Here is a 27,877-nt window from a genome sequence, read left to right on the forward strand (position 1 = left end):
GGAAATGAGTGAAGGCCTGTTGGAGTTACAAAACTGAAAACGAGACCTGAAGAACACAAATGAGATCACCATGGTCATAGAATCGCTCTGCATTGCCCTCGAAACAAAGTGAAAAATAAGGCAAAGTCTGAGCTCATGCATCACCTAGTGTTTGAGTCTCAGTTGAGGGAAAACAAAAAGTAACATTTAGTATTCCTGGCATCAGCACACAAAAGGAGAATAGCATAGATGAGGTGGATTATGGGGAGGAATTGAATATTTGGCCTGAAACATCCAGTAAAAGAATCTAATTAATTGGCAGCAGAATTAAATCAGAGATAATATAATCTAATGGAAAAGTAACAGCCAGGAGGTGGTGTTTCACGACTTGATTCCAGCACTGTGGAGGTAGAGGTCAGCAGGTGAATGAATACCTGTGAGTTCAAGGCCTGCCTAGTCTACAGAGTGAGTTTCAGCCTTTCAGGAATACAGAGGGAAAATCAGGACTTACACACACACACACACACACACACACACACACACACACACAGAGAGAGAGAGAGAGAGAGAGAGAGAGAGAGAGAGAGAGAGAGAGAGAGAGAGAACAGAAAAATTTTCATGAGATTTAAGTAAGTGAGAAAAACAGACTTAAAAATATCCAAAAGTCCAAATAACAGTTACTAGTGACTTGGCTCCTACATATAAGTCTAGTGACTTGGCTCCTACATATAAGTCTAGGGTTCTCAAAATTCAGTGTGGATCGATTTTCAAACTGGTGTGTTCCAAGGGAGGAGGTTACTTGAAAGTGTTGAATTGCTGTCTGGTCTTCTAAATTTCAACGTTTAAGGTTCTGGTGGGGGATATTTAATAGGAATATGATTATCATGTGGAGACAGAAACATATATCAGTACTCTTCTGTCAACTTGTTCCGAGATCTTGTCCTCAGTTAAAATATTATAACATTGGTAAAATAGGATCATGCTGTACGCATGACAATAATCCAGGTAGTCCATTGTAATTTTGTAAGAAAATAAGTTTGCAAATTGATGAATAGTGATACTATTGCAGTTAAATTTTAGTGTATAGTTTTGAATTTTATCTTACATTCTCCACCTGCAGACATTGTTTTTAATGTGCTATTATGTTTAAACAAAAAAAATGAAGAAATACTTTTCCATCTCTTAACATGGTTTAAAATAATGAAAGGCAAACTTATAGATTATAACAAAATATGATGACAATACACAAAAAATACTATCATACTAATGTACTCAATACACATATAAATCTTGTATTTTTGTAGTCACAACGCTTTCACTTGCTTGAGTTCCCAGGTCATATCTTCTGATACTGAATAACATTGATTTTAAAACAATTTGAAAGCATAAATTAAAAAGGAGGGAGAATGAATAACAAAAATTCAGTCTATATATGATTTTTTTGTAATATAAGTCTACTTGGTATTTTGAATACAAAAAGTTTGATACTAGTATAGTAAAATACATGTAACAAACAGTATTGTCAATTTTTGGATAGCATTTCCTAAAAATATTTTTTTCTTTTTCTTATTTTTTTCTCTTACCATTTTCTGTATGCATTTTTATGTGGAAAATTGTGTTCTGTGTTGTTTTGTGATGATCTAAAATTCTATGCTTAGAACCATCCCGATATCTTTTTTAAACATATAATTGTAGACTGTATATCATGCTCATCTTCTGTTCTATTTTCTTGTTTCATCATGTTTATGATATTATCAAAGAAACATCATTCATAACACTAAACATCTTCTTGTATTTCTAATGTCTTAAAATTTGCTTAGAAAATGATGTTTTGGGTGAAATAAAAGAAAAATGTTTACGTACATTTTAAAGTTGTCACATAAACTATTCTGACTGTCAATGGAACTTCTGACAGTATTAGGTAGTGAAAGTTATTTCATTTGAACATGAATACTTTGTGGTATTAATTTTAATATTTTTAGCCAGTGTTACTTATAACTCAAAGCATGCACTTGATTTATGCCGAATTTATTATTTTGGACAAACCACCTTTTTATATATCTTAGAGGAGGACATTAGGGTTGACTACATTACTGAAATAACTCCATTTTCTCATAAAATGCTCTTTTTTACTGGCACTATATTTTAGGTTTTTGTACACCTCAATATACTCAATAATAATTAATTCTTTTGATTTGATTGGCTTATTTTTATATTAGCGTACAACTTGTTGCTTTGTATAAAATAGGCAAAAATGGGAGATAATAGTGTTTGATGAATTGATCGTAGAAAAATGGGTTCCTGGGAATGGCTGTGAACGAGTATAACCCCAGCACTGGGGAGGTTGAGACAGGAGGATTTGTTGAGGATTGTTTAGTTATTTTCCTCGAAAGTGGAAAACCTAGCCATTCTCTGTCTCAAAAGTAAAATGTACAATTAAGGTAGTCTCCAATGTGATTATAGGAGAAGGCCAGTTCAGGCACTCTCTTCACTATTGCTTGGATTTTAGCAGGGGTCATCTTTGAGGATTCCTGGGATATTCCCTGGCAGGAGGTTTCTCCTTAACCCCAAAATGGCTCCCTCTATCAAGATGTCGCTTTCATTATCCCCCCCCCCTTCCTGCTGCCCCAACTCGACCAACCTGAAACCTCATGTTCAGAGAGCCTTTTTATTCAGTAACAGATGAAATCAGATGCAGAAATCCATAGCCAAGCGCTGGACTGAACTCCAGAAGTCCAGTTGAAGAGAGGGAAGAGGGATTACAAGAACAATGGGAGCAAAGATATGACAGAGGAATCCAAAGAGAGACGTGACCTGAGCTCTTGGGAGCTCACCAACTCTTAACTCCGAACCTACAGGTAGGGAGCCTAGATGGGACAGTCACAGGCTCTCTGCATGCAGGTGACAAATGTCTATTTGTGAAACCCCTAGCAGTAGGATCAGGACCTGTCCCTGGAGCATAAATTGGTTTTTTTGTTATCCTATTCCCCTTGAAAGGAGGCTTCGCCCTTCCCTATTTCAGAGGGAGGTTCTTGGTCCTGCCTCAACTTGAGGTGGAAAACTATGTGGAATCTGATGCAAGGCCTGCTTATTTCTGTAGGAAAAAGGAGTGAATGGGTGGTGGGGATAGAGAGATGGGGCCAGGGAAAGGGAAGAGAGGAGGGAGGGGAAAGTGAGAAAAAATGTAGACCACACAATTAAATCTTAATAAATTGAAGAAGCTAACTTTAGACAAGAAATTAAAATATGTATGTTTTACTTCTTCTCAAACTGTCACCAGACACTAATTTACCTGTGAAAGAGGTGGTCACCAACACATGCCATGTTTTTTTTTTCTTGGTAAAATATACAAAGTGACTTGAATCTCCACTGATGCTTGAAATTGATACCAAAGAAATGTCTCTGCCTTTTAAAGTAGAGGAAAACAGTCCTGTTTTAAAGACATTTTTATCATCTTCAGAATTATTTCAAGGCATTTCACCCATTTTACAACAAGCTGCCATTCTTGCATGCAGTTCTCAGAGCATATGGCAGTCCTTCTGTGAGCAGAGTGAAGTCACACGGTTTCCCTTTACACTCTTCAGGAGAGCAGAGCAGTGTGGTGTTGAGTTTGGTTATGCATTGTGTAGGGTATTCTTCCCTTCACGATTACATCATCCGTATTCTGAATCATGGGAGATTGCTTTTAATGCAGATGCTTGAACTTTCCACAAAATGTTCTCTTCAAAATGGTATTTCTTCATCATATCAGTAGAGCTTTTATGTAACACAAATTTCCGGAATTATTATATTCAGTTACTTAGTGAGATTTGTGCTTTTTCTTTAGGTATAAGCTTATAATAAAGCTAGTAAAAGTATGATCAGGTTTTTTGGACTTTTCCATTAGGAAGAAATGAGACCAGTGGTTTTCCTAAAAAGAATAGATAATTCATACAATTTCATGTAACAGTTATATTTTCACTACATTTTATATTTTTAAAACAAACTTCCATATTACAGAACAGCAAACACAAGATAATGTTTTGCTCTGTAAGAAAATAACTAATGTATTTGTGTAATGGGTGATAAACTATGTGAAGTTGCTAAGATATATTAGTATAAAATGTAAATAAAAAGTAGATATTATTAATTATTTAAGATTCATATCATCAAGTAACAAGAAATAACAATTGGAAAAGAGTAAATAATGATTGGAAATAATAATTTTATCATAATTCAAAGTGTTGTCTGACTACATAGACTATTGTTATTCTGTATTTAGATAAAGGTGTCAGTGGTAGCACGGAGGTTTGAGAGTCAGTTCTTTCCTTCAGTCATCTACTCAGCATCCTTTATTTCTATGTCTGTATAAAGGGAATAATAATTATTATGTAGATTCTTGCTTGTTTGATTTTAAAAAGGCACCACCATCTTCTTGATCCTGTATAAAGAAAAAATATATTCTAGTAATATAAAAACCTTATTTCTTGAAGAAAGTTAAATTGAACTTATTAAGAAAAAAGTAGCACACTTATTTTTAATTGTTCATTGGCATTTATTGCCCAAGACAATTGGCTGCTGATAAAATGTATTAGTAGCAAAGATATTTAGATATTCCTATTGTTGTATCTATAATCATATCAAAATAAATTGTAACATTAATTCAACTCAATCATTTGCTAGAATATATTTTTTCTTGAGTTTTGCCATTAATTCAATCTTTCCAACTTTGATGTGGCAAAGACATTTAATTATCATTTTTTTAATTATCATTTAATTGGATCTATCCTTGTGAATTCTTTATTCTTTTTGAGAGTAAGATTTCTATAGGAGAGTGCAGTTGTGTGGTCTTCATCTTCAAAACGTTTTCTAAGAAGCTAGTAATCCCCTAATAGCAGGATAATTAATAGTTACTATTTTTTTCTTTATGATATCTTTAGAAATATTCCATATATATATATATATATATATATATATATGGTTCTCAATTATCATAGTTTACTCAGTACTCAGGTACTCATATAGATTTATTAAGAAGGAAAATATCATTATACTAATTTAAGAAGAAGCCCTGTATAGTAAATATTTCTAAGTATATTAGTTTAAAGGTTTCTCAGGTGTTGATTCCAGTGCTGTCATCTAGAATAGCAGAAACCAAGCTGTTACTCCCAATTTAAAGGATAGAGACAATGTACATTAAACAGAGTGCTAAATCACAGACTGTCTGAAAGAACAAGAGAGCTTCACCTCTCAACTTAGCCAGCTCAAGCCAATAGCATGCTGTGAAACTCATAATAAGTGTGCCGATTTTGCTTTCCATTCTCTTTGCATCCTCCTATTACATTGTTCAGATTTTGAGTGAATCTGTTGATCAAGTTCATATTTAAACAGTAGATATTTATAATATTCACCTGGGAGTCTTGTTCAACTGTTTATTTACATCTTCACATATTTGTAGGATAACTTGGGGATCTGTTTTACAGATTGAGGAGTGACACAGCTGCATAGCAAAGATAGAGCCAGTTCAGATTAACCTTGGCAGAGAAAAAGGAGAAAAGTAACCGAGACCCAGGAAGGACAGGACCGGAAATAGAATGTATATGTAATTAAATTGTTTCTTGATGCTCAAATACACAAACAGCTGCATAGCTTTGTAGTAAAGGAAACCATGCAAGCACATCGGTATTTGCCTTCAACAGAATGCAGCTTTGTGTTGCAAAGTCTTCCAATGTAGAGTATGTAGGTAACATGAGAAGTGAAATCTCAAGGATTAACAATAATGGTTCAGCTTAACGTAGTCTCCTTTCCTGCTCCTCCTTATATTTACAATTCTTCACTACATTGTTGAAATTTGCAGTGGTGGAATACACTCCCCTGTGTGTAGTTTGAAGAGAGCATTTACTGTAGTCACTAGCTTTCAAACAATTGTTGCTTTTTCATCTTTTTAGACACTCTAGTGAATATATGTACCTTTGCAATGTACAATATGGAAAAAATAGGTAACGGAATATTAGCTTACCTTGATTAAGAACATACTAAGGCTACCAATTTCATGTTAAATATCCTTCAAATATTCCAGTGAAATTTATTAACAGAACTGAAACTATAAGCAAAATAGTCACTGAACCATTTGTGTTCAAGAGAATGTACCAACCAAGAACGCTTAAAATGCATTAAATAAAATCATAATATTAAATTATAAAACACAGTTAAAAGTTCCTGAATATGAAGCTGTTGGAAAGTAGGGGTTGAAAACTTAATTAAATTAAAAGGTTACAGCATTTCTAGAGTGTGGCAAGTATGGGTATGCTCTAGCAATGGTAATTTCACATATGGTGACTTTCTTATACCGACTAGAAGAATCCCTAGAGAGAACATAAAATCCCATCTTTTACATGTAGTGCTGACATTTTACAGCGCACCGTAGTTGTAAGACCTGCTACGCCAAGCGCTGAGAATGCATCTGTTGTTATCTGGGAAAGTGTTAGGGATTCCTGAATTGGCTCCATTTTTAGGAAGAAAGGAAGGTCACAGATAAATTTTAGAGTATTTTCCCATAATTAGTCATGTAAATTTTAGCCATTTATTTAAACTCTATCCTGTCTTTTGAACAAAAAGTAACACATTTAGTTCTTCCTACAAGACCTGCAAATTTAACCAGATTTGTTTTTTTCTATATTTAGTAAAATAAGAAAATTCTTTGTAAAGCTGAACATGCTTTCAGTTCTGAAAAAGAAAACCTTCTACTGATTAGTTATTCAAAACTGCGTAAAAAGTTCCAATCCCATTTTATAATGGGGTGTTTAGCTTTGAGTTCTTAAAGACTTGCCATGAGGGTAGCTGGCGTTATGTTAAGGGGCTGTTTCATATGTTTGTATAATTTATTTTGATTACATGCAGAGGACATTTCCACACATTCCTAGAGAACTTACTCTTTTTGTCAAAGGTCTGGGGAGGTTTCTGACTTGGTATAAAACTGAAACTTGCACTATAAATCACAAAGAAAATAGGTAATAAATTAAATGTCATGTCATTTTAGTATAAAAGGCATAATTCAAAATCATTGAGACACTGGGAACTATCAAAAATAGTATTTACCTGAGATTGAAAAACTTTTAAAAAATTGCAAATAACAATCCTAGAAGCTAACATTACTCGTATGGGTTTTAAGCTTGCAGGTCAGCATAAACAGGATTTAGCAATCTGAGAAACACATCGGAATGCTTGAGTCATAGCCAACAACTTTAGCGGTTTCCAACATTAAGGATTTGCATGTCTCTATCACGTAAAATCAAGCTATGATCTCTGTACTTCAACATACTTAGTTTCAGTACACATTTCACATTAAATGGTGCCCATCACTACTTCTCTATATACAAAGTTTCTCTCTATTTTTACACATTTCGAAATGCAGTGTTTTGGCATGATTCAAGCATGCATCTTTAGGATATCCCTGACTTTTCTACTAGATTTTTCCTATATATCCCGGAGACTATTTAATTGGTGCTTATTTCTTAGCACTTAAAAGATAGACAAAGAAAAAATATTATTCCAAGAAATTTTTAGTATTAAACCATACTAACATGTAAATGGTGATAGAAACTGAGATGTTGTGAACATCAGTTCAACTCACTTTCTTTCTTTCTTTCTTTCTTTCTTTCTTTCTTTCTTTCTTTCTTTCTTTCTTCCTTCCTTTCTCTTTCTTTCTTTCTTTCTTTCTTTCTTTCTTTCTTCTTTCCTTCCTTCCTTTCTCTTTCTTTCTTTCTTTCTTTCTTTCTTTCTTTCTTTCTTTCTTCTTTCCTTCCTTCCTTCCTTCCTTCCTTTCTCTTTCTTTCTTTCTTTCTTTCTTTCTTTCTTTCTTTCTTTCTTTCTTTCTTTCTTCTTTCCTTCCTTCCTTCCTTCCTTCCTTTTTCTTTCTTTCTTTCTTTCTTTCTTTCTTTCTTTCTTTTTCTTTCTTTCTTCTTTCTCTTTTTATCTGTCTCTTTCTCTCTCTCTTCCTTCCTTCCGTCCTTCCTTCCTTCCTTCCTCCCTCCCTCCCTCCCTTCCTTCCTTCCTTTCTTCCTTCCTTCTTTACTTTCTTTATTTTTGGTTTTTCAAGACAAGTTTTCTCTGTGTAGTTTTGAAGCCCATCCTAGAACTCACTGTGTAAAACAGGGAGGTCTCAAACTCACAGACACTCGCCTGCCTCTGTCTCCTGAGATTAAAGGTGTGTGCCACCACCCTCCAGGTTTTCAGCTCTTTTTCAAAGGAGTATATTGAAGAAGTAATCAGTTAGAAATCCCGTAATGAATATGTTCCCAAATCTTACCTGAATAAACCAATAGTAATTCTCAAAAAGCAAGTTAAACTTTAATATTTAAAGACTGAAAGCAGGGAGCCACTACATAGTAACAAAACCTGTTCTTTTATTGAAGTTGAATATTTTAAATCTCACAGAGAAATTTTAACCTCTAGAACAGAACTGAGATTTCTGATTACATTAAATTTGCCACTTTACTTTGGTCTGAATTCTGTTTCCAAACAGCTAATACTAGAAGACAAATCAATCTCCTAGGACTACATAGAAACATTAAGCAATGAGCTGTATGTTTAGGGGATTTGAGTGCAGGTTCCCAGAACAGTGAGAGAAGTATCAAAAACATTAATAACCCACTAGCTTTTAACATATAACAAAACTTCATCAGAGACTAATTTCTTTGTTTTTTTAAAGATAATTCATTTATAATATTTTAAGTACAGAATTGTTTAATCTACAAAGCAAAATGCAATTTTGTGTATTATGAAGACAATAACCTTAAAATATCTTTGTGGGCAGTTGGCAGAATACATGTTTGTTATTCAACAAAATATGTGGGATGTCAACAGCTGTTGTTTGTATTTAGATTTACACACTTTACATTGTGCAAGGTTTTTAAATTGAAAATTACATGCATACAAATTGTTTTGATTGTATCCAAACTTGTAAGGCCCCCTCCTTCAATTCTGCCTCTATTCTCCTTCTAACACCTTTCCATCCTAATTTATGACTTTATTTAATAACCATGTTATTTAATCCACTGGCACTTTTAAGATATTCCATGTCGTGAAATCAATCAGTTAAAGTTATGAATATTTCAATTGATTTTAAAAAAACTAAGTGATCTTCTTGTCAATAGAATACATTTGTTGACTACAAAGAGAAAGGTAAGCTAATAATTAATTAAAAGGAAAAGCTCCAATTACATAACTAAATACCATATCTAAAAGTAGAAAAATAAGAAAATCCCTATAATACATGTAAAATTACATGTTAAAGTACAAATGAAACAAACGATGCATAAAATATAGTTTACTTATACATAATAGATTTTTTAAAAAAGAGTTATTAACTGATGACTTATTCCTGAATCAGATTCATACTATGTTAGCTATGACTAATCAAACACTTGTAATAAAAATGCTATACATTAAAGATATGGAATAAATACGTTTCTTATTATAGTACATTATAACATTATTAAAATTGTAATAATTTGACATTTACTTTTATGTAAAATACAAGTTAATAATATTCAGTGAAAATATTTATCTCACCAATACTATACTTTATTTTCTCATTTCCAAATTTTATAATGCAAATTCCAATGTTTTACTAAGTGTAGAGGCTAACAATTGCAATTCACATATTAGATTTGCCACTGTGTGGTTGTGCAGTACACAGCCCAGGTATTTCAACCAAGTACTTGAAGCTAGATTTCTTTTAACTTTATATTGTGTAAGTTCTGCAAAAAAAAATATCGCTGAAACACTATATTTTTCAAATTCTCAGTTGATTTATTTCTTCTATCATATCTACATAGAATAGTCATTTTTAAAATAAAGATCACTGCCAATTACCTCCACTACAGCCCTTTCTTCCTGTCCTATTTAAAGCCCTCTGTTTTGACTGACAACGATGATCTAACATAGAAAAAAAGGCCATATAAACTGATTTCACACACACACACACACATGCGTGCACACACATACACACAGAGAGAAAACACTTACTAATAGCTTCAAAATACTTCAAAAGAAGTTTTTATATATGTGGACACAAGTGTAATTTATATAATAGACATTCATTTTAAACATCTCAAATAAAACTTTTCAATTCATTATTACAAAATTATAGTAATATTAAATAATATTCAGTAAACAATTTTTGTTGATTTTTAAAATAATTTACAGTTTAAATTGATTTTTTAGAATAACAGAGCACTAATTTACATGGGAGATTAGACAGAAAAATATAATATAATATAAAATACAGTAATGCTGTACTGAATATAAAAGAGCCAAATTGGTGTTTCACCAAAACACAAAAGAAAATTTTTGCTCTCAGAACTATTGTACTATTTGAATTTATACACAGACACAGACACACACACACACACACACACACACACACACACACACACACACCAGACTTCAATATAAAACATCTCTATTAAAAGTCTTCAACTGATTAACACAACTTATAATAAGATTATATATTTTAGGTCTGGCAGTGGTGGTGCACACCTTTAATCCCAGCACTCGGGAGGAGAGGTCGGCGGATCTCCATGAATTCGAGACCAGCCTGGTCTACAAGAGCTAGTTGTAGGACAGGAACCACAAACTACAGAGAAACCCTGTTTCAAAAATAAAAAAAAAAAACAGATAACATATTTTATATATAACTAGTAACTGACCTGTTACTGTGTCTATCCTCCTACAATTGAGGGTATTAATAAGAAAGTCAATTAAAGACTTTCACATGTATTTCTTATACATACACACATATATACATATTTCTCCTGACTAAAAATACAATTAAAAAGGAATAAGGGTTTAATTAATTAACCTACAGAATATTCTACAATTTTGTTCCTTTGAATATATTTTGTTTTACTTAGGAAAACTTTTATAATTTAAATGTGATGAATGTTATATCCAAGTTTATTTGTAATGCTTAAAGATCAAATTATATGATACAGAGAAATGAGTTCTATATGTAATTTGTGCTTGGAAGGAGGAAGTCCAGAATTTGTTTTGTTAAGTATTTAGGACAGCAGAAAGTTTCCCAGTTGGGATAATTGGCTTAGAGGAGCTAAATATGTAGGTAGAGTTAATCATTTTTTTTTATATCACCATGGTGTAGGTAGAGAAGACAAAGTAGACCAAACAGAAACCCCACTTGAGATGTAGCAATCACTTATCTTTTTCTAAACATGAGAGTCACTGTTGAAGAGTTGGAACCATAGCAACACTGAGATGTTTTCTGTGCCTAACTTCTTACTTAAGAGGAAAATTATATAGAAGGAGACATCTTCATCCACACCGCATAACAGATATATATATATATATATCAGTATATATAAAAAAGCAGTATATATATATATATATATATATATATATATATATATATATATATTCATATCACTTAAGTCGTGTTTGACCACACATCCACTGCCTTGTTATGTATCAATATTTCATTATGCAGTGCTAAAACTATAGCTTCTATTTAAGTGGTCTGATATTTTCTCTACCTTCCTATAACTGATTATCCAAAAGATGGAAGTTATTCTTTAATTTTTTAAAAAAAAATACAATAAAAATGTGAATCAATGCCCAAAACTTCAATTTAAAACATTTTGGAATTTTCAAAAATGATTGAAAAATAAATGAAAAGCATAACATTTAAGGTTATTGTCTTCCAATTTTTAACTTGATAAAATGAAGGGAGACTTCTACACTATAATTAAAGAAATTAAATTATCCTTAGAACTTCTTATTCATATTGTGTGTTCAAATATATTATTAGGTTAAGTCACCATAAATGTTCAACTAGTCAGGTTACATTTACATGAATAATTGTTTGTCTTGGAGCCAAAGTATTTTAATAAAGGCCTGACAGGGTTGCTCAAGATTATATCTTCAATACATGAGAAGTAGATGTAGAAGAAAGAAATTCAAAGTAAACCTGAGATACAAAACAAGACTATGTCTAAATTAGTAGATTTCTGGATATCAGCAATCAGTCTATAAAAATCCATAGCAAGTGTAATATATTATGTAATGTTTAAAAGAAACTTTTGGATTGTGTATGGCTAGTGAGTAGAGCTCCTAACCACATAGCCAAAGTTTTTAGTTTGGAAATGGAAAAAAAAAAAAGCGAGTACCGGATTTTGTTGCTGACAGTCATACCCATGGTATATCATGTGCATACACAAACAGGCATCTGCACACATGCACCCATATGCAAATCTCAAAATACATGTAACAATTCTTAAATTAAGAGATGAAAATTTCTCTTTATGGAAATTAACTTTAAAATATTTTATGACATTTCTAGGTCTTAAAACACTTCTGTTAGACTATTAATTTAATTTATGTATTTTTGTATTCATACGTGGTTATATCTATTTTAAGATGAATAATCTAGTAGCACTCTTAAGAAAAAATTCCACCCCTTATTATCAGGTTTAATAGAATGGCTTTAAGGTACTAAATAGCAATAATATATGCAACACATGTAATTTATTCTCATACATTTGGATCTATTTAGTCTGGTTTCAATCATAGTATAAAGAACAATAATAATTTGTGAAAATTCTTGCCAGATATATTAAATATAATTATTCCAATATTATTACTTTCATAATAATTCAAAATTCTTGGTAATTCAATTAAAAAATAATAAAGATCATGATACAATTTCCGTTCTTCTGATAACCCCAATACCATTGCTTACAAGTATAATTTATCTAGTAAAACTTAATGAAGTCAAGCAGTTAACAGTGGGCAATCAAGGTTATGCATTTATTCTAAAATTTTAATCATTCTAAAGAAATAGATACATTTGTATCAGTTTACTCCCTATATAGTATTTGGAATGTTACAATGTTTAATGTTATTAGTACCATTTTTATTTCTCAATTTACTCCGAGTGCCATCAATCAAGCATAAGAGAGTAGTTTTTTTTTAACTTACATTATTCCATGCTAACCAAATTTGTTAACTTGAATTTCATTTTCAAAACTGTATTTCCTGATACATGTTTTTGTTTGTTTTCTTAACTAGTGAAAAAGGCCATAGATTTTAAATCTAGAGGATTTAAGTTGTTTCCAGGGAAAGACAACAGCAACAAGTTTTCTCTCTGTGAGTGCACCTCCTTTTTGTTACCTTCTCTAGTGGGAGAGTGAAGTCTGTGGTGTCTGTGGCGTCTGTGGCGTCTGTGGCGTCTGTGTGTGCATATCTAAGTGTCTGTGTTTTGACCAAATAACTGCATTAATGCTTGTATAACATGCATGATGGTTATCCAATATTTTCTTGTATTTAAATATGTACAAGTTTAGTTGTAATTTATAAAACTCGTATTTTTCCACTTAAACTAATGAATATGTGAAAATATACTGTGATTTTGTGTGGTCATAATAATTTTTATTTTTGGCATATGAAGACAAATGTAATTAATTACTTATGTTGTTGAGATTTCTTTTCTTAGCAATGCTTATTTGGATATGTCTCAATTAATACACACATAGCTTAAGGAACAATTCAAACAGGAATTTCCATTTAAAAATATTATTATTTTTAGATTACTTATTCAAATAAAACCCCACAATGTTTTCTAAAGAAATATATTTATAATTATTTACTAATTTGAAAATATCATTAGGTGGCCTAAAATAAATATTTTTCCCCACACAGCTGGTACTTGTTGTCTGATGCCCTCTATCTATTTGAAATAAGTCACCAATAAAAAATCTTTGCTATTGTAAACATAAAAGGAAAAGTTTTCAAAAGAGTTGTACATTCTTGCCACAACATGGGACACCAATTGATAAAAATTTTCTACATTGTTATTATACATATAGTCTTTGAAGTAAAACTGTATATAATACCTATATCTTAATTCTAAAAACTTCTGGAAAGTTGCCAGTAGTGTTTGCAAATATGCATATGTTGTTACTTATTCTTGAACAAAACACACTTTAATTAAATTTAGTTCAAATCCAAAAAAAACTAGCTAAACAGCTTTGTAACTAATTCTTTAGCAAAACTCATTACTGTTTTTCATAAATAGTTTGTTTATATTTTAGTGGTGTATATAAATAATAAATTACAAGTTAAATTATTGTTCCAACTTTTAGGATACTGTTGTGCATTTTTATGATATTAATTTAGATTATTAGACTAACTTTAAAGTAATTTCGACATTTTACTAGCTATATTTGAGAATACAAAATTGACGTCTGCTGACTTTGGAAGCTTTACTATAGCTACTATAGATATACTATAGATACTTTCAAAATAATCAGCTTACAATTATGAATTTTTATGTATTTTGGGTTAAAAACAAATTGTTCCAAATTGTTAACCAATGTTCAAGTACCTAATGCTAAAATAAATTTTATATATAAACTGTTTGTTATAGTTCAAAAGAAAATTCATATTCCCATAACTTAAAAAATGCAGATGTATTATGATTTGCAAAAAAATACTAGGTTTGATAATTCCAGATATCTGACCTGATCACAGCTATATGACAAGAGAAATGCATGCTTTCATAAATATATATGAGATATACTATAATTTTTCTCTAAAACTTTGGTTCTCTGTGTGTTTTATTTGGAATTTTAAGGAGAATAACAAGCCTCATACTCAGTCGCTTTTTTCTCATTTTGTCTGTACAAATGTCACTCCATATTTCCCATGTTTTAAGTTTCCAATTGGCCTGAACAATTCAGTTTATTTATAGTAAATGTCAGGTTATTATCTGGTATATGGAATTGGTTATTTTTCCTGGTATAACACATTAATGTAATAAATATTTTATCAATTTAGAAATCCATATATACAAACATATTAGAATTTTTCAATGTTTCTTTTACCTGAAAATATGTTAGTATTTAATTTTAATATAATTGAGCCAAAGATTACAACAAGCATAAATTGTGAATAAATTGCAACATAAATTTAAGACAAGCTTCTAATTCAAACAGTGTGCATAAAATACTATGTTTTTTAATATGAATAATCCCTACATAGGTTAAAACAAGTTATATGTGGAAAAAGTTTTATGAATGCAAAACAGCAATGCACTATTACTTAAATTTTATTTTACTTCAACTTATTTTTCCAATATTGAAAAATGAGTTTGAAAACTGTATTATCTCATTGGTGACTTTCACAAAGCATATCAATTTGATTTTAATCATTAATGCCTATTTTCAAGACAGTATTTAAATTTAGCACTTGTTGTACTTTATCCACTCCAATGCAAAATAATATTAAACATCCTGTATTATTATTGACTATCTATCCTTTGACTAAAAATAAAACTTGAATGTCTAACTCTTAAAGTTGAAAAGAATCAGTTGTTTGGGCAGCACTGAATATCAGCATATCTGGAATAAAACACACAATTACCAAATACCTGGCATCCCAGCATCTTTAACCGATATAACCCAACTCGGTGTTCATTAAGTTCCAGTGTTCAGTCTGGCACATTCCATCTTGAAAACTAAGTCAAAGATTATTCACCTTTAATTGTCCCATCCACTTTCTTTCTTCAAAGGAAAAGGTTGACTATCTAAGCTCCAAATTCATTGGTTTTCTAAGAAAAGTGAAATATTGGCTACTGTATTATAAAAATGTTAATAAACCAATTGTTGTATTTTCATATTGCTCCACTTGGTAACTCGTTGACTTGTTCAGTAAGATCCTCTAGCAAGTAACAGAGTTATAAAGAAATTGAGACTTCCATATGATCATGCTTTTATTTCCCATATCAAATTCTGTTCCCAGTCATTCATGAATCTTTTACTCCACAGCAGCCCTGCTGTGTTCTGCTAGAATAATACAATAAACGGGTGGTTAAAATTCAGTCACAATCCTCAAGGACCCATCATTTACACAAGAAACTAAATGAAACAAGAAGCAATTGTTTAAAGGCTATTAAGTGCTCCCATTCAAAAATAACACAACATTGTTGATAGTTTTGTGTTTAATATCAGAAAAAAAATCCAAAGCAGTTTATTTTTAAAATTAAAATAGAAACTAAAAAAAATCATAACGAATAGAAATACTAAGGTAATCAAAAGGAAGAGATCATATGGAGGTTCATTTAAATCAGAATCTACCTATTTTTATTTTTAGACAAGAAACTCCCATTAACAATAAAAAATCTATTTAGAGGTTTAGAAGACATTTTAAGGTAGAGTGTATATAGAGTAACTAAAATGTATGGGTTTTAAAAGTACATTTTAACTCATACATAATAAATACTTTTTTTCATTATGAAAATAATAAACTTTTAAGATCATTGTTTCGCTGTTTGTGCAAAAACAATTCTCAATTAACAGTTTTAATGATGAAAGTATACTTAAAGTTCTATGCTAAAAGATTTTCCCATCAAGGATGCACTCTCAAAAGTCAACATCCTACTGTAAAAATACTTATGTCCATACCATGCTGCAAGTTGCTATGGAGACTACATGTGATGAAGAAAATTTAGTTGGCCAATTGCTTCAAAGGCATTAGGCACTGAAAGCAGTTGATTGAATGAATAATCATTTCATTTGAAGATCTTACTGCTATTTAAGTCTGGGAAATACTAAAATTTCTATATACTTGCAATAATGAAATAGTGTATAAAGATATATATGCAAAAATGTCATTTAAAACTTTGAACTTAGTATACTATATCTTCTTTTTAAGATACAATGTGGGATAGTTTGAATTTTAAGTAATATACATAATAGGTATGTCATTATAAGTTTTCTAGACAATAATACTAATTAATAACATATCATCCAATACATTTCTTAAACTATCCATTATCAGGCTGCTCGCCTGCAGAAGGTTATTTTTATAATAATGGTAGTTAGGTGAAAGCTTATTTGGAGGATCAAATTAATATACAAAGTGTCTAGAATGATTCCTGACATTGTACAATGTAAATAAATATTATTTATATTTATATAAAATGCTACAGTTTTGCATTTGAGGTAATATTAGTGGGTAAGTTGAAAAGGGAAATTTTCTTTATCTTCTAACTATGACCTAACAAGCAAGTTGTATATTATAACATGCTATGTATTACACTATAGTCTGGTTAAACTTAGATCATGCTACCCTGTATAACTTATACATAGTTTTAGAAGTGACAGGTTAATATCATTCTAGAGAAAAGCCTTCCAAGAGTCAAAACAGACATTACAATGAAATTTCTCACTTATTGAAAAGAGTGTATGAGGATGTGTTGATATTGAAACTAATAGAGCCTATGTATCGAAAAATTGACTTAGCTTTTACTAATATGTTCAAATAAATAAAGTTTTACGATTTTATAAAGGTTATAAACTTAAGTGCTGATTATAAAAGGAAAGTGAAATCCCCAATTTAATATCTGACATTTTTTAATTATTTAAAGTAGTATCTAAATAAAATATTTTCAGTCATGTAAGAAGTAGGTTTAGGGCAGCAAGGTAAGAATATGTGATTATCTTTTGAAATAAACGGAGCCAGAATTTTGTATTAGAATCTTCTTTAAAGTTTTGATACCTATAAAGAAAAAGCAATGTGTGGAGACATTAAGAAAACTCTACCCATCTGTGAAGGTATTATATTCTGACAGAAAGGATCTGTATTCGGTAACACATACATATTGATGACTAGTGAGAAATAAGTTTGACTTAGTATGTTATCTAAAGCCCTTGAAGATATTAAAAATATTAAAATATATTTTAGAAAATTTACCAATCATTTTACACTCACATTGGACCATATTATTATCACAGAAGTATAAGGATTATTAGCTTGCTTCTGAGCAGCAATAAATGCCAACAAAAAGTTTGGAGAATGACTTGTTGAAGTCTCTTTAAGAATCTTTATGCAGATGAAAGATTTGTATACAGAATCGATACGCAGTTTGGTAATGTTTCAAACAGTAAAAAATACACAGTGACTAACTCAGGGTCAACAACTTAGAAGTAGCCCACTATAGTTGAATCAGTTACCCAAGACTACAGCCCAGAAAACACTCAGAAATGTTCAAGAGGCATTAAACAGCAGTTTGAGAAAATAAGGACATAAAAAATGCCACATGAAATGAATCTATGAGCAGGTAATAGAGTTGGCAAGAACTAATTTGTTCATGATATTTATGAAAGACGTTTACGAATGATCCGAGAAGCTCTACCATTTTGTGTCTATATGAGAAAATGATGTCTTTCCAGTAGACACAACTGTGAGAAATCATCTGTGAGCTCTCTGCCTGGCTGGTGCATCAGTTTAAAAGCAGTGATGGATTTGGACTATCAAAATTAAGCCGAATTCCAGCAACTGTCAGTTTTGATTTTACATTAGAATTACTTCAGCAGTTTTTTAAAGCAGTCAAAATATGTTGACAAATGATGTTGTCCAGGAAGCAGTGCCCAGGTAGGGTAGAACTGGACACCATTACTCTCCATAAAGGATCCTCAGGTGATCCCGCTCTACAATGTAAAACAAGAGCCACTGTAGGCTCCTTTCTTTTTCTCTTTGGAGCCTCATTTTTTTCTTAAAAGGAGACAGGTGAACTTGCAGGTTGATATTATAAAACAACTTCATTCAGATATTCTAGAATTGATAAGCATGACTTTAAGGCCAGTATGATGTACTTTAATTGTAAGGCCAGTCTGCATCGTATAATTAGATCCTGTTTCATTATGAATATATTTGTACATCCAGATGTAGATATGTACCCAAACAGGCATAAATAAACTTTCATATAATAAATTTTAATTATTCAATGTGATCACAATTGCTTCACTGAAAAATATTAACTAACCATTGACTGGAATTATCTTTAAAAAACTGTGAAATTATGCAAAAGAGTTAAATTCAAATGTTAAAGAAATAGCATGAACTTAAACCCATCATTTTGTTGTCCAACCTTATCAAACTACAATAAATCACAATAATTTACAGTGTTATTTTGTTACACTGCTGTTGCCAAACTGAAATTCTTTGTTATGCAAAAGTGTTAATAACAAATGTTTGTAGATAGATAGATAGATAGATAGATAGATAGATAGATAGACTGCTTTTAATACAAGTTTAAAAGTAATGGAGACTCAGGTGACATAGTCAAAGGAGCTAATCACTCTACTGATGATAATTTATAGAAACAACAGCACTGATACCTGAGGTGTTTTAAAATGTGCATTTTATTAAAATTAAAGTAATTGATGTTTATGTGTTAATATACAGAATAGTATATATCTTTGAAGACAGCCATAAAAACTATTTTTGATATGTCATTAAATAGAAAAAAATATCTTTATCACTTCTTTCTGAAATGACATTTTAACTTTAGGTACTCAGAGAAATATTCAATAGTATATTTCTGTAGATTTCAATATTATTAATCACCGAGTTTCTAACCGTACACATTGTGTATTTTTGTTTGTTTGTTTTCTCCTATTACAGTAAATGAGGGAGGTATTAAAACAGCTTCCAACTTATGTCCAGATCCTGGAGAACCAGAAAACGGAAAGAGAATTGGATCAGATTTTAGGTAATATTTTAAATTATTTTTTATCTATCTTCTTAATTCTTTCATTCTGTTTATTGAACTGTGGATTTTGTGAACTCAAACTATGTAAGCTAAAATCTATAAATATGTTACTGTTAATTATATTTCAGTGTTTTAAAATGACTAGTTAAATAATACATCAAAATTACAAGACTGTCTTGGAGTTGACATGATTAATTTTTGTCTTCAAATGAAAATTTTTAGAAATCCATTTGCACTCAAATACTTTAAAAAGTTGTATGAATCTGAATGAATCGTTCAGTCTTTTTCACTTCCTCCTCTGTAATATGCAAATCAGACCACCTGTACACAATGGTGAATTTTCAGTGGGGTGTTCTTTGTGTTAATAGCCAGTAAATATTTTGAGAAAACTTGATTATATTTCTAGAAATAAAATAACTCAAATCTTTAAGTATATTGTCTAATTTAATCTATAATTAAATTTACTAACAACTAAAACTGATTACAACTTATTCTTAAAACTGATAATCTATGTGACTAAAAATTATGATCTTTAGTAACATAGAATTCAGAAGAACAAGGAGAAAATCTAAGGTCTTAATTTGGCACTGCAAATTTCAATTGTCTCAGAAACAAGAAAATTAAAAGATTATAATAAACATAATCAAATTTAAGTGTATTGTGGATTAATCTAATCTATGAAGAATATTAGAAGTGTTGCTGAGATGGCCACTATAGATAAAGTACTTGGATGCGAGTATTAGGACCTGTATAATAAAGATTCAGATATAAAGTGTGCTTGTAACCTTAGGGCTGGGGAACAGAAGGAGGAGGATATCAACACTCACTGGCTGACCAGAATGACAGAAACAGTCAACTCAAGTTCAGTGAGTGACCCTGGTTATAAAGGTCAGGTAGAGAGGTATTTCAGGCAGGTCCCATATTTAGGGCTAGTTGCAACACAAATTGAATTCATGGTACTTTTGTAAACTTATTTGGTACTCTTTGACTTACTTGTCTTTTGCTTATTTATTTTTATTTACATTTCTTTGTATATTGGGTATCCGTGTTTTGTTTTTATTTGTTTTGTAAAGGTAGAGAAAGAACACAAAGTTGGATGGGTAGGAAACTGTGGAGGATCTGGAAGGAATTGAAGGAAAGAAATAACACAATCAAAACATATTGCATAAATTATTTTATAATAAGAAATAAGGAGAAAAGAGAGGAATATGTCTGGCGTTAACCTTTGTTCTTCACACACACACACACACACACACGTACACACACACACACACACACACACACACACACACACACACACATACACACACACACACACACACACACACATACACACACACACACATACACACACACATACACACACACACACACACACATACACACACACACACACACACACACACACATACACACACACACACACACACATACACACACACACACACACACACACACACACATACACACACACACACACACACACACACACACACACTTGAGTTCCCACATTATAAATAGTTGGTACCACATAGTTTATATATATATATGGAGACCTGTGGCACAATGCAAGATAGCCACCACCTTTATTGATGACTACTAAACTACATGTAGCTCTCTGATCATGATTTTTGAGCAGCCATTGGAATGAGACAACTCCTAAGATAGGAAAGAGAAGTATGTCTGTGCAATGGGTGTGAAGGGACATATTCAGGACAGAGGATCACTCTCTTTAAAACCATGAGTGTTGTTGATGAGGTTGTTTTTCATGGGAAAGACAGTTTGAAAATACTTTTAAACACGCAGAACAGTGAAAAGACACTTCAGATAGCTCACATATTTGAGACATCAAGTAGCTCAACGCAACAGAGTAATGAGGCAATTACATTGTCACTAGAAAATCAAGGCATTTTTATTTTTATAAATGCTAAGATTTAAGGAATTATACAGAACAGATCAGTGGTAAGTGAGAGGATATTGAAAGAATATCAGTTTACAATGAATATCATCCAAAAGCAGAAAGAGATTACAAATTACATCCAACTGCAGAGAGAGATACTAGCTAACATTACAAGATTCATTAGCTGTCTTGACATAACTGGGCATCATCTCATGGAGGGATGGTCTAGACTACATTGGTCTGTGAATGGTTGACTTGACTGCCATTCAGGATGTGAGAAAAGCCCAGATTGAAAGTGAGCGGTATCATTCCTTACCTTCAGGACTTAGACGTAGCAAAAATTAGCTGAGTGTCCACCATGCATTCGTGCTTTTCTTTCTGCTTTAGACTGTGGATGTTACTTAACTAGCTGTTTCAAGTTCTTGTCATGCTGACTTCCCAGCAGCTATGAACTATAACCTCAAAGATTTAACTTACCTTTTCCCATTAGGTACCACCCACGGCATTTTATTATGGCAACAGAAATGAAACTGGATCAAAATTATTCAGAGGTATCAGAAAGAGATACATATGCATTAAAGATTGAGAGGCTGTGTAATGTAAAGACAAATGATTCCATATTTATTATTTTCTGATAATCCTTGATCAAGCAAAGCCAAGTAAACAAAATATGTGCATGAAAAGAATGCATGGATGCAGTGACATTTGAGACAGAGAGGAAAATGATAAATATCTACTATCGTGGAGAAAGAGCAAACATGATGCAAAAATGCTACCCTCGGGAACAATTTTTAGAGCCCTTTGGAGATTGATAATAATGACTGCTTATTATATGATTTCTATCTAGCATTACTGAATGACCCAAGCACAACTGTAAAAGGGACTGTTCAAAAGCATGCAAAAATTTACTGTGTTTGGCAAATTGCTAGTAATTGTTTCATGCAAATGGATTGGAATAATAGACCTGAAGCACAGAAATCCTCAAATATATGCTCAAATTGGAAGATCTTTAAGGGGGCTTCATTGGGCTATCTCCCACGGCCATTTTTAACAATAGCATTCTGCTCATTCAGAAAGCACCAATCGAAGAATGCATAGATTTTTCTAAGAGACACAAAGACTTTGTTTCAAAACTATAAATTGTATGCATTATAATGGGTGGTATGAGAATCACCCTGAAATAATAAGCAAAAAGCTAATAGAGATATAAAACATCTATAAAAGTTTAAGATAGGTATATCTTCAGATAACTCTTTTTTCCTTTGTCATTATTATCCTCCCTAAAAACATTCAGTATTCTTATACCCTTGTTGTGTCAAGAGAGAATTGAATGGTGGCTTTGAAATGAATCACCATCTGCATCTAGAGATGCCAGACTGGTTGCAGGATTGACCTAGCAATGTGCCTCATGAATATTAAAATCCCGTGACAAGTTTCCCTGGTGTTCTCTACCCAGATGAAGTTTAAATTTTTGATTAAAAATTAAAAATCATAAAAGCACGATCTATGAAAAAACAACAAATAAAATATTATATTGAATTTCATTTTAAAAACCCTGCTAATTGGAAGAAAACAGACACTAAAGATTGGGAGAAAATATTTCCAGATCTGTGCAAGGAATAGTGTCCAAACTGCACAGGTAGAAATATGAAGCAAAATGCTTAACGCAGCAGCTACACCACGGCTCTGTTCCTTAATAGGTAGCAAACAAAGCTGAACAGGGAGATGTAGGCACATATTGCTTCATTAACACATATTATAGTCTTTCTCAAGTGTGAACATTGATCACAACTGGAAACATTGTTTTCAAATTCTTCCAGAGTAGCAATAAGCTCTACAAAGCAGGATGTCAGAAAGTTAAAAATTTTCCATGCTAAGAAATAATGGATTTTTTTGGAAGAACAAAAAGAGTCTTCCTCTCCTGTTTCGTGGCCACACCCTCATAGGCAACCTTCCCGTATCTACAGAACTTACTGCTCTTTAAGGTTCTCATACCTCTCTCCCATATGTAGGCTTTACCATAATTTTTCTCCCACAATGCCAGGTACAATAGATGTTCTTTAATAAATCACAGCAGTGAAACTTGTGCACAGCCTTCTTTTAAACAGTCTCTCAATTGGAGTGTACAAGTTGCCTCAAGAGATTTCTAATCATATCATTGTTTGTTTTTTGATCGATTATTTGTACTTTGAAAATTATCCTATACAGTTTGCCTCAGTGTTTCATTTCTGATTTTTCTATTATGAGAAGATCTGCTGCCCTAATGCCTTTGTGTGTTGTCCTAGACGTTCATTCTCTCATGTAATCAAAGACTTTCTTCTGAAAATTTTGTTTTTTAGATCAGTTGTTTCCTGGTTCTTCACTCCTCAATTAGTGTCTATATTTTGCTATAATATTAAGTATATCTTCTCTGTCTCTGAGAAAATTTTTGATTGTACAATATGGAGAATCAGTCAAGATCATAAAGATACGTTTATAGAACTGAATTGAATAAACAGCAAAAGTCTATCATCAGCAATTTTCTATTGGTTCATTTGATTCAGTGGCTGGATGACCTGAAACTCATTATTAAACCAAATGACTTACAGCAGATGTTGAAAAGCAGTTATGCTTATATGCACATAACCAATATATTTGTAAGCCCTGAAGCAATCTGTAGGAAAATCTTAGAAATGTGAGCTGTCTTACCGGGTCTCACTGTTAGCATCACTGTTCCGATCTCCAAGGTAAGACCCTAGCAGCTGGGTTTTGAAGTCATCAAAGCTGTTTTTCTAATTTGAAATGTCCATGGTTCATCGCAGAATTTGAAGTAGAGAAAGGCTGCCAAAGAAATATAAAAGCTGGCAGTGTAGTCTGTGCTGAAATATAAATTAAAAATTTAAATGTCTCTTAAAATTACAACCGTCTGTGAAATCCCAGTTAGTGGGATCCTTACTTTTCACGGAATCCTGCAAAAAAGACTTTATATGACACCTTCTTGTCAAAAGCAGAGGAAAGTAAGGAAGATATGTATTTTAAAGATGCAAAAGTGATGTTGCCAGACAACCATTTTCTCCCCTCTGAGAGTGAAGACGTTGCTAGTTACAGGATCACGCAGACAATGACGGATGGCTCAGAAAGTAGGCATTGCTCTTGGGGTTATATTATAGCCTGTCAGGTGGGAAAACTGTAATAATGCAAGTGCACCATACTTTTGAATGTGAACGTGTCTCCAAATCTTGCAATGGACTTTCTAAGCATGCTAAAATATTCAAGATTTTACTTTAGTAATTGCAAAGAAATCATCTACAATAGAAACTTCCTGAGGCATTCGTCCTGCCCCCAATTCCTAGTAAATTTCCTGAGGAATAGCTGCTACTTGTGGGCTTTCCACGATCACCACAGAACATCATTTCATAATCACCAGTTATTTTTATATACTAATCTCAATCTTTTCTGAACCAACATTCACAATTCTATTTTGTACTCCCATGACTTTAAAAATTGTTTTATCTAAGACATGTCAAACTGTCATATTTGCATTTTTTGAGCTCTCCTCCTCAAGATTTCCTCACATTAGTGGCAATGCACAGTTTCCCAACTGTGCAATTTCAGTCTCCAAAACAAGAGGCATTCAGTTACCGATTTAGGGAACTTGACTCCTGTCAACACAGGATTCACAGCTTAGATACTGAATAGAACTGCAGATAATAGCCAGTTTATGGACAAGCGTTGGGTTAATAATGAAATTTAAATGTCGGTTTATGGACTGGGGGTTGGAAACAGAGATGCTCTTGGAAGACAAAACTGGGAGTGTGGATGTGGACATCTCAAAAGGAGGGCTGAATCAGAGCTGGTTGTTTTGACAATGATCTTATGTAGGATTTTCTTGAGGTTTGAAGTTATTTCTTCAAAGGATTTCTATGGACTTAGTAAGATCACTGTGTGTTTTCTCTGGGCATCTGACAGGATTAAAGATGATAGAAAAAAGCCTAGGACAGAGGAGACAGGGAGATGAGATATTGTTCCCGTAAATGGTTTTGGTTGAGGTTCTCAGATGTCTGGTGTAAGGATAAGTCTTTATCCAAGATTAAATGCATTCATACCACATGCATTCTCATTTCTGTTTTAACATGAAATATCTATACATAAAGTAATATTAACTCAATGCCAGGTGCCTATGCAACAATTATTAAAACTGTGCCAAAATTTCTCTTCTACTGTCCTGTCAATCAGACTGCAGGAGAAGCAACTTCTTTCCCTTCCCATATTCTCTAATGTCTCTGTCATCATCCTGCCTCACTTGAACTTCTATCTTCAGAACTGTAGTTTTCTTCCATGTCTTTACCTAGGACATCTACCAGGACTGAAGAACCTTATGAATCCTGATTTAATTTTTTATCTGCAGTCTTAACCTTTTCTAGTTGTTCTGAGCTTTAGATATTTATTTTCAAGTTAAAAATAAAATCTGAACTAGTCTTTCTTGTAAAACACATATGTATCACTAAAGATGAAATGTGTGGTGTTTGGAGATAGTTGAATGTAACATCACTTCCTGTCAATCTTTTGCCTTCACTTTACGAACTTTTGGTATCTAAAGTTTGGTTTATTTTATTTTTTATTAAAAGAGGAAAGACTATTACTAAACTGTACAAGTTGATTTAAAGCATAGGCTATTTAACGCTGTGTCATAAAGTCATTTAGTAAATAACGAAAACAAAGCAGAGGTCAGTCAATATCATCTTCTGATTGTACAATTATTTTCTTGATGACTGCAGATAAAAAAATACCTTCATTCTGGCTTTGGTAGGAAGGCTTTTGCCTTGCCTTACTGTATTTTGTTTTGTTCTGTTTAGATGTCATCTCTTTGAGGCTTGTTCTTTTCTGTAGAAGAAATGGTGGGGGAATTGATTTTGTGAGAAGGACGGGCCTGGGAAGAGTAGAGGAAGCAGAAAACGTGATGGACATAATTTATAAGAGCAGGATCATACTCATGCCTCATGCTCTAAGCTCAAGAATGGCATCACTTCACAGTTCTGTTTCGTTACTAAAAAAGTTAGAGTGCTAGAATTTCCCACTTAGTAATTACAAAAGCAAGCTTTGAACTCAGGGCTTATAGCTTTCAATTTGTTGCTCTTTCTTTTTGCTTATACATTTGCATTTTAGCATTTAAGTTCTTCTTTAAGACACTCTAAACCTAGCCTTCTGGCATTATCTTTTCCAGCACCATATTGTGATATAGAATGCTAAGCATGCCTTGCATAAAATTAAAAAAAAACTCATTTTAGTTTTGTGCTGTGTATTTCAAAACAATAAATGCACGAAGTTACCATTCCTTAAACTGTCTAGTTTCATATGACATTTTTTTCTTCAGAGTTTCTATGTAGCATACTCTACTTTCTCCAAGCAGATAATCCTGCTATTCTCTAAAAATTATTTCAGTTCTTTAAATGTATTTCTACATCTCTATCATCATAATTTATGCCCACACTCACTTGTGTCATTTGACTCTCAAGTTATTTAGTCATGTTTGTCTCATTTCGACAATAGGCAGCAAATTTATATATTAAACGAAGATTCATACCATTGGATTATATTTTTCTTACCCAAGCCAATCCATTTTTAAATATTTAAGAAAAGCTTTGTATGTGCATTGGACAAACAAAAATCACTGCATCTTCCAGTATTACATTTTAAAACTGAAATGAATAATTTGGACTAGGATTGTCTGTATGAAAATATTTTTTGGGACACTTAGGAAAAAATTCTTAAAGCCCTATCATTTGGGTCTGAAAACAGATGTAATAGTAAGCACAACATTATTATTCCTTAGGGCTCAAGAATTTCTGTACAATGTTGCCCTATAATGTTTGCTCGAGGAGAAATGCATCTATTTTATTATATAAAGCTAAAGGTAATATAGTCTAAATGGATTTATCCAAAGTCACTGCACTAATGCTTTCTAAGCTGATAGGACTTTGAGAATGTATAACTTAAGGAAATCCATAAATTACATAGGAAGTAGAGGAGGCGTGTGACATGAACAGCATGCATATCGTTAAGAGAGCTCTCCACTCGGTAATAAGCGGCACTCTCTGTCTGCACTCTCTTCGTTATCACAAGTTTTTCTTTGTAGAGGGGAATTGTGAACCATAAATCAGAAAATAATAGAAACTTAATCTGAATAATCTGAGGACACACACAAAGAAATCATGGTGATACCCTACTGAAGTACACTTTTAAATATATGTTGATAAATATGTTGTTTTATAATGCAGAGCGCACAAATGTTTTCTTGAAGTGGTAAAAGAGGAGGTGAATGAATTTTGACCAAATGTTTTAGAAAGGTATCTTGCTCTAAGTGTTGAAAATTATTTCCTTTCTTTCTTTCTTTTTTCTTTCTTTCTTTCTTTCTTTCTTTCTTTCTTTCTTTCTTTCTTTCTTTCTTTCTTTCTTTCTTTCTTTCCTCTTGG

General features: G+C 32.2%; 1 protein-coding gene across 1 annotated transcript in view; it reads left to right on the forward strand.

Moving 5' to 3' along the window:
* The window catches only part of Csmd3 (CUB and Sushi multiple domains 3), a 944,903-nt gene that overhangs the window by 350,676 nt on the left and 566,350 nt on the right, over positions 1–27,877 (forward strand). The window contains exons 8-9 of the mRNA XM_075961035.1: positions 13,042–13,119; positions 19,438–19,525. Coding sequence (XP_075817150.1) covers positions 13,042–13,119; positions 19,438–19,525 — 166 coding nt within the window. The remainder of the gene's footprint in view (positions 1–13,041; positions 13,120–19,437; positions 19,526–27,877) is intronic.

Source organism: Microtus pennsylvanicus, chromosome 2 (genome assembly GCF_037038515.1).
Source record: "Microtus pennsylvanicus isolate mMicPen1 chromosome 2, mMicPen1.hap1, whole genome shotgun sequence".
NCBI classification, from domain to species: Eukaryota; Metazoa; Chordata; class Mammalia; order Rodentia; family Cricetidae; genus Microtus; species Microtus pennsylvanicus.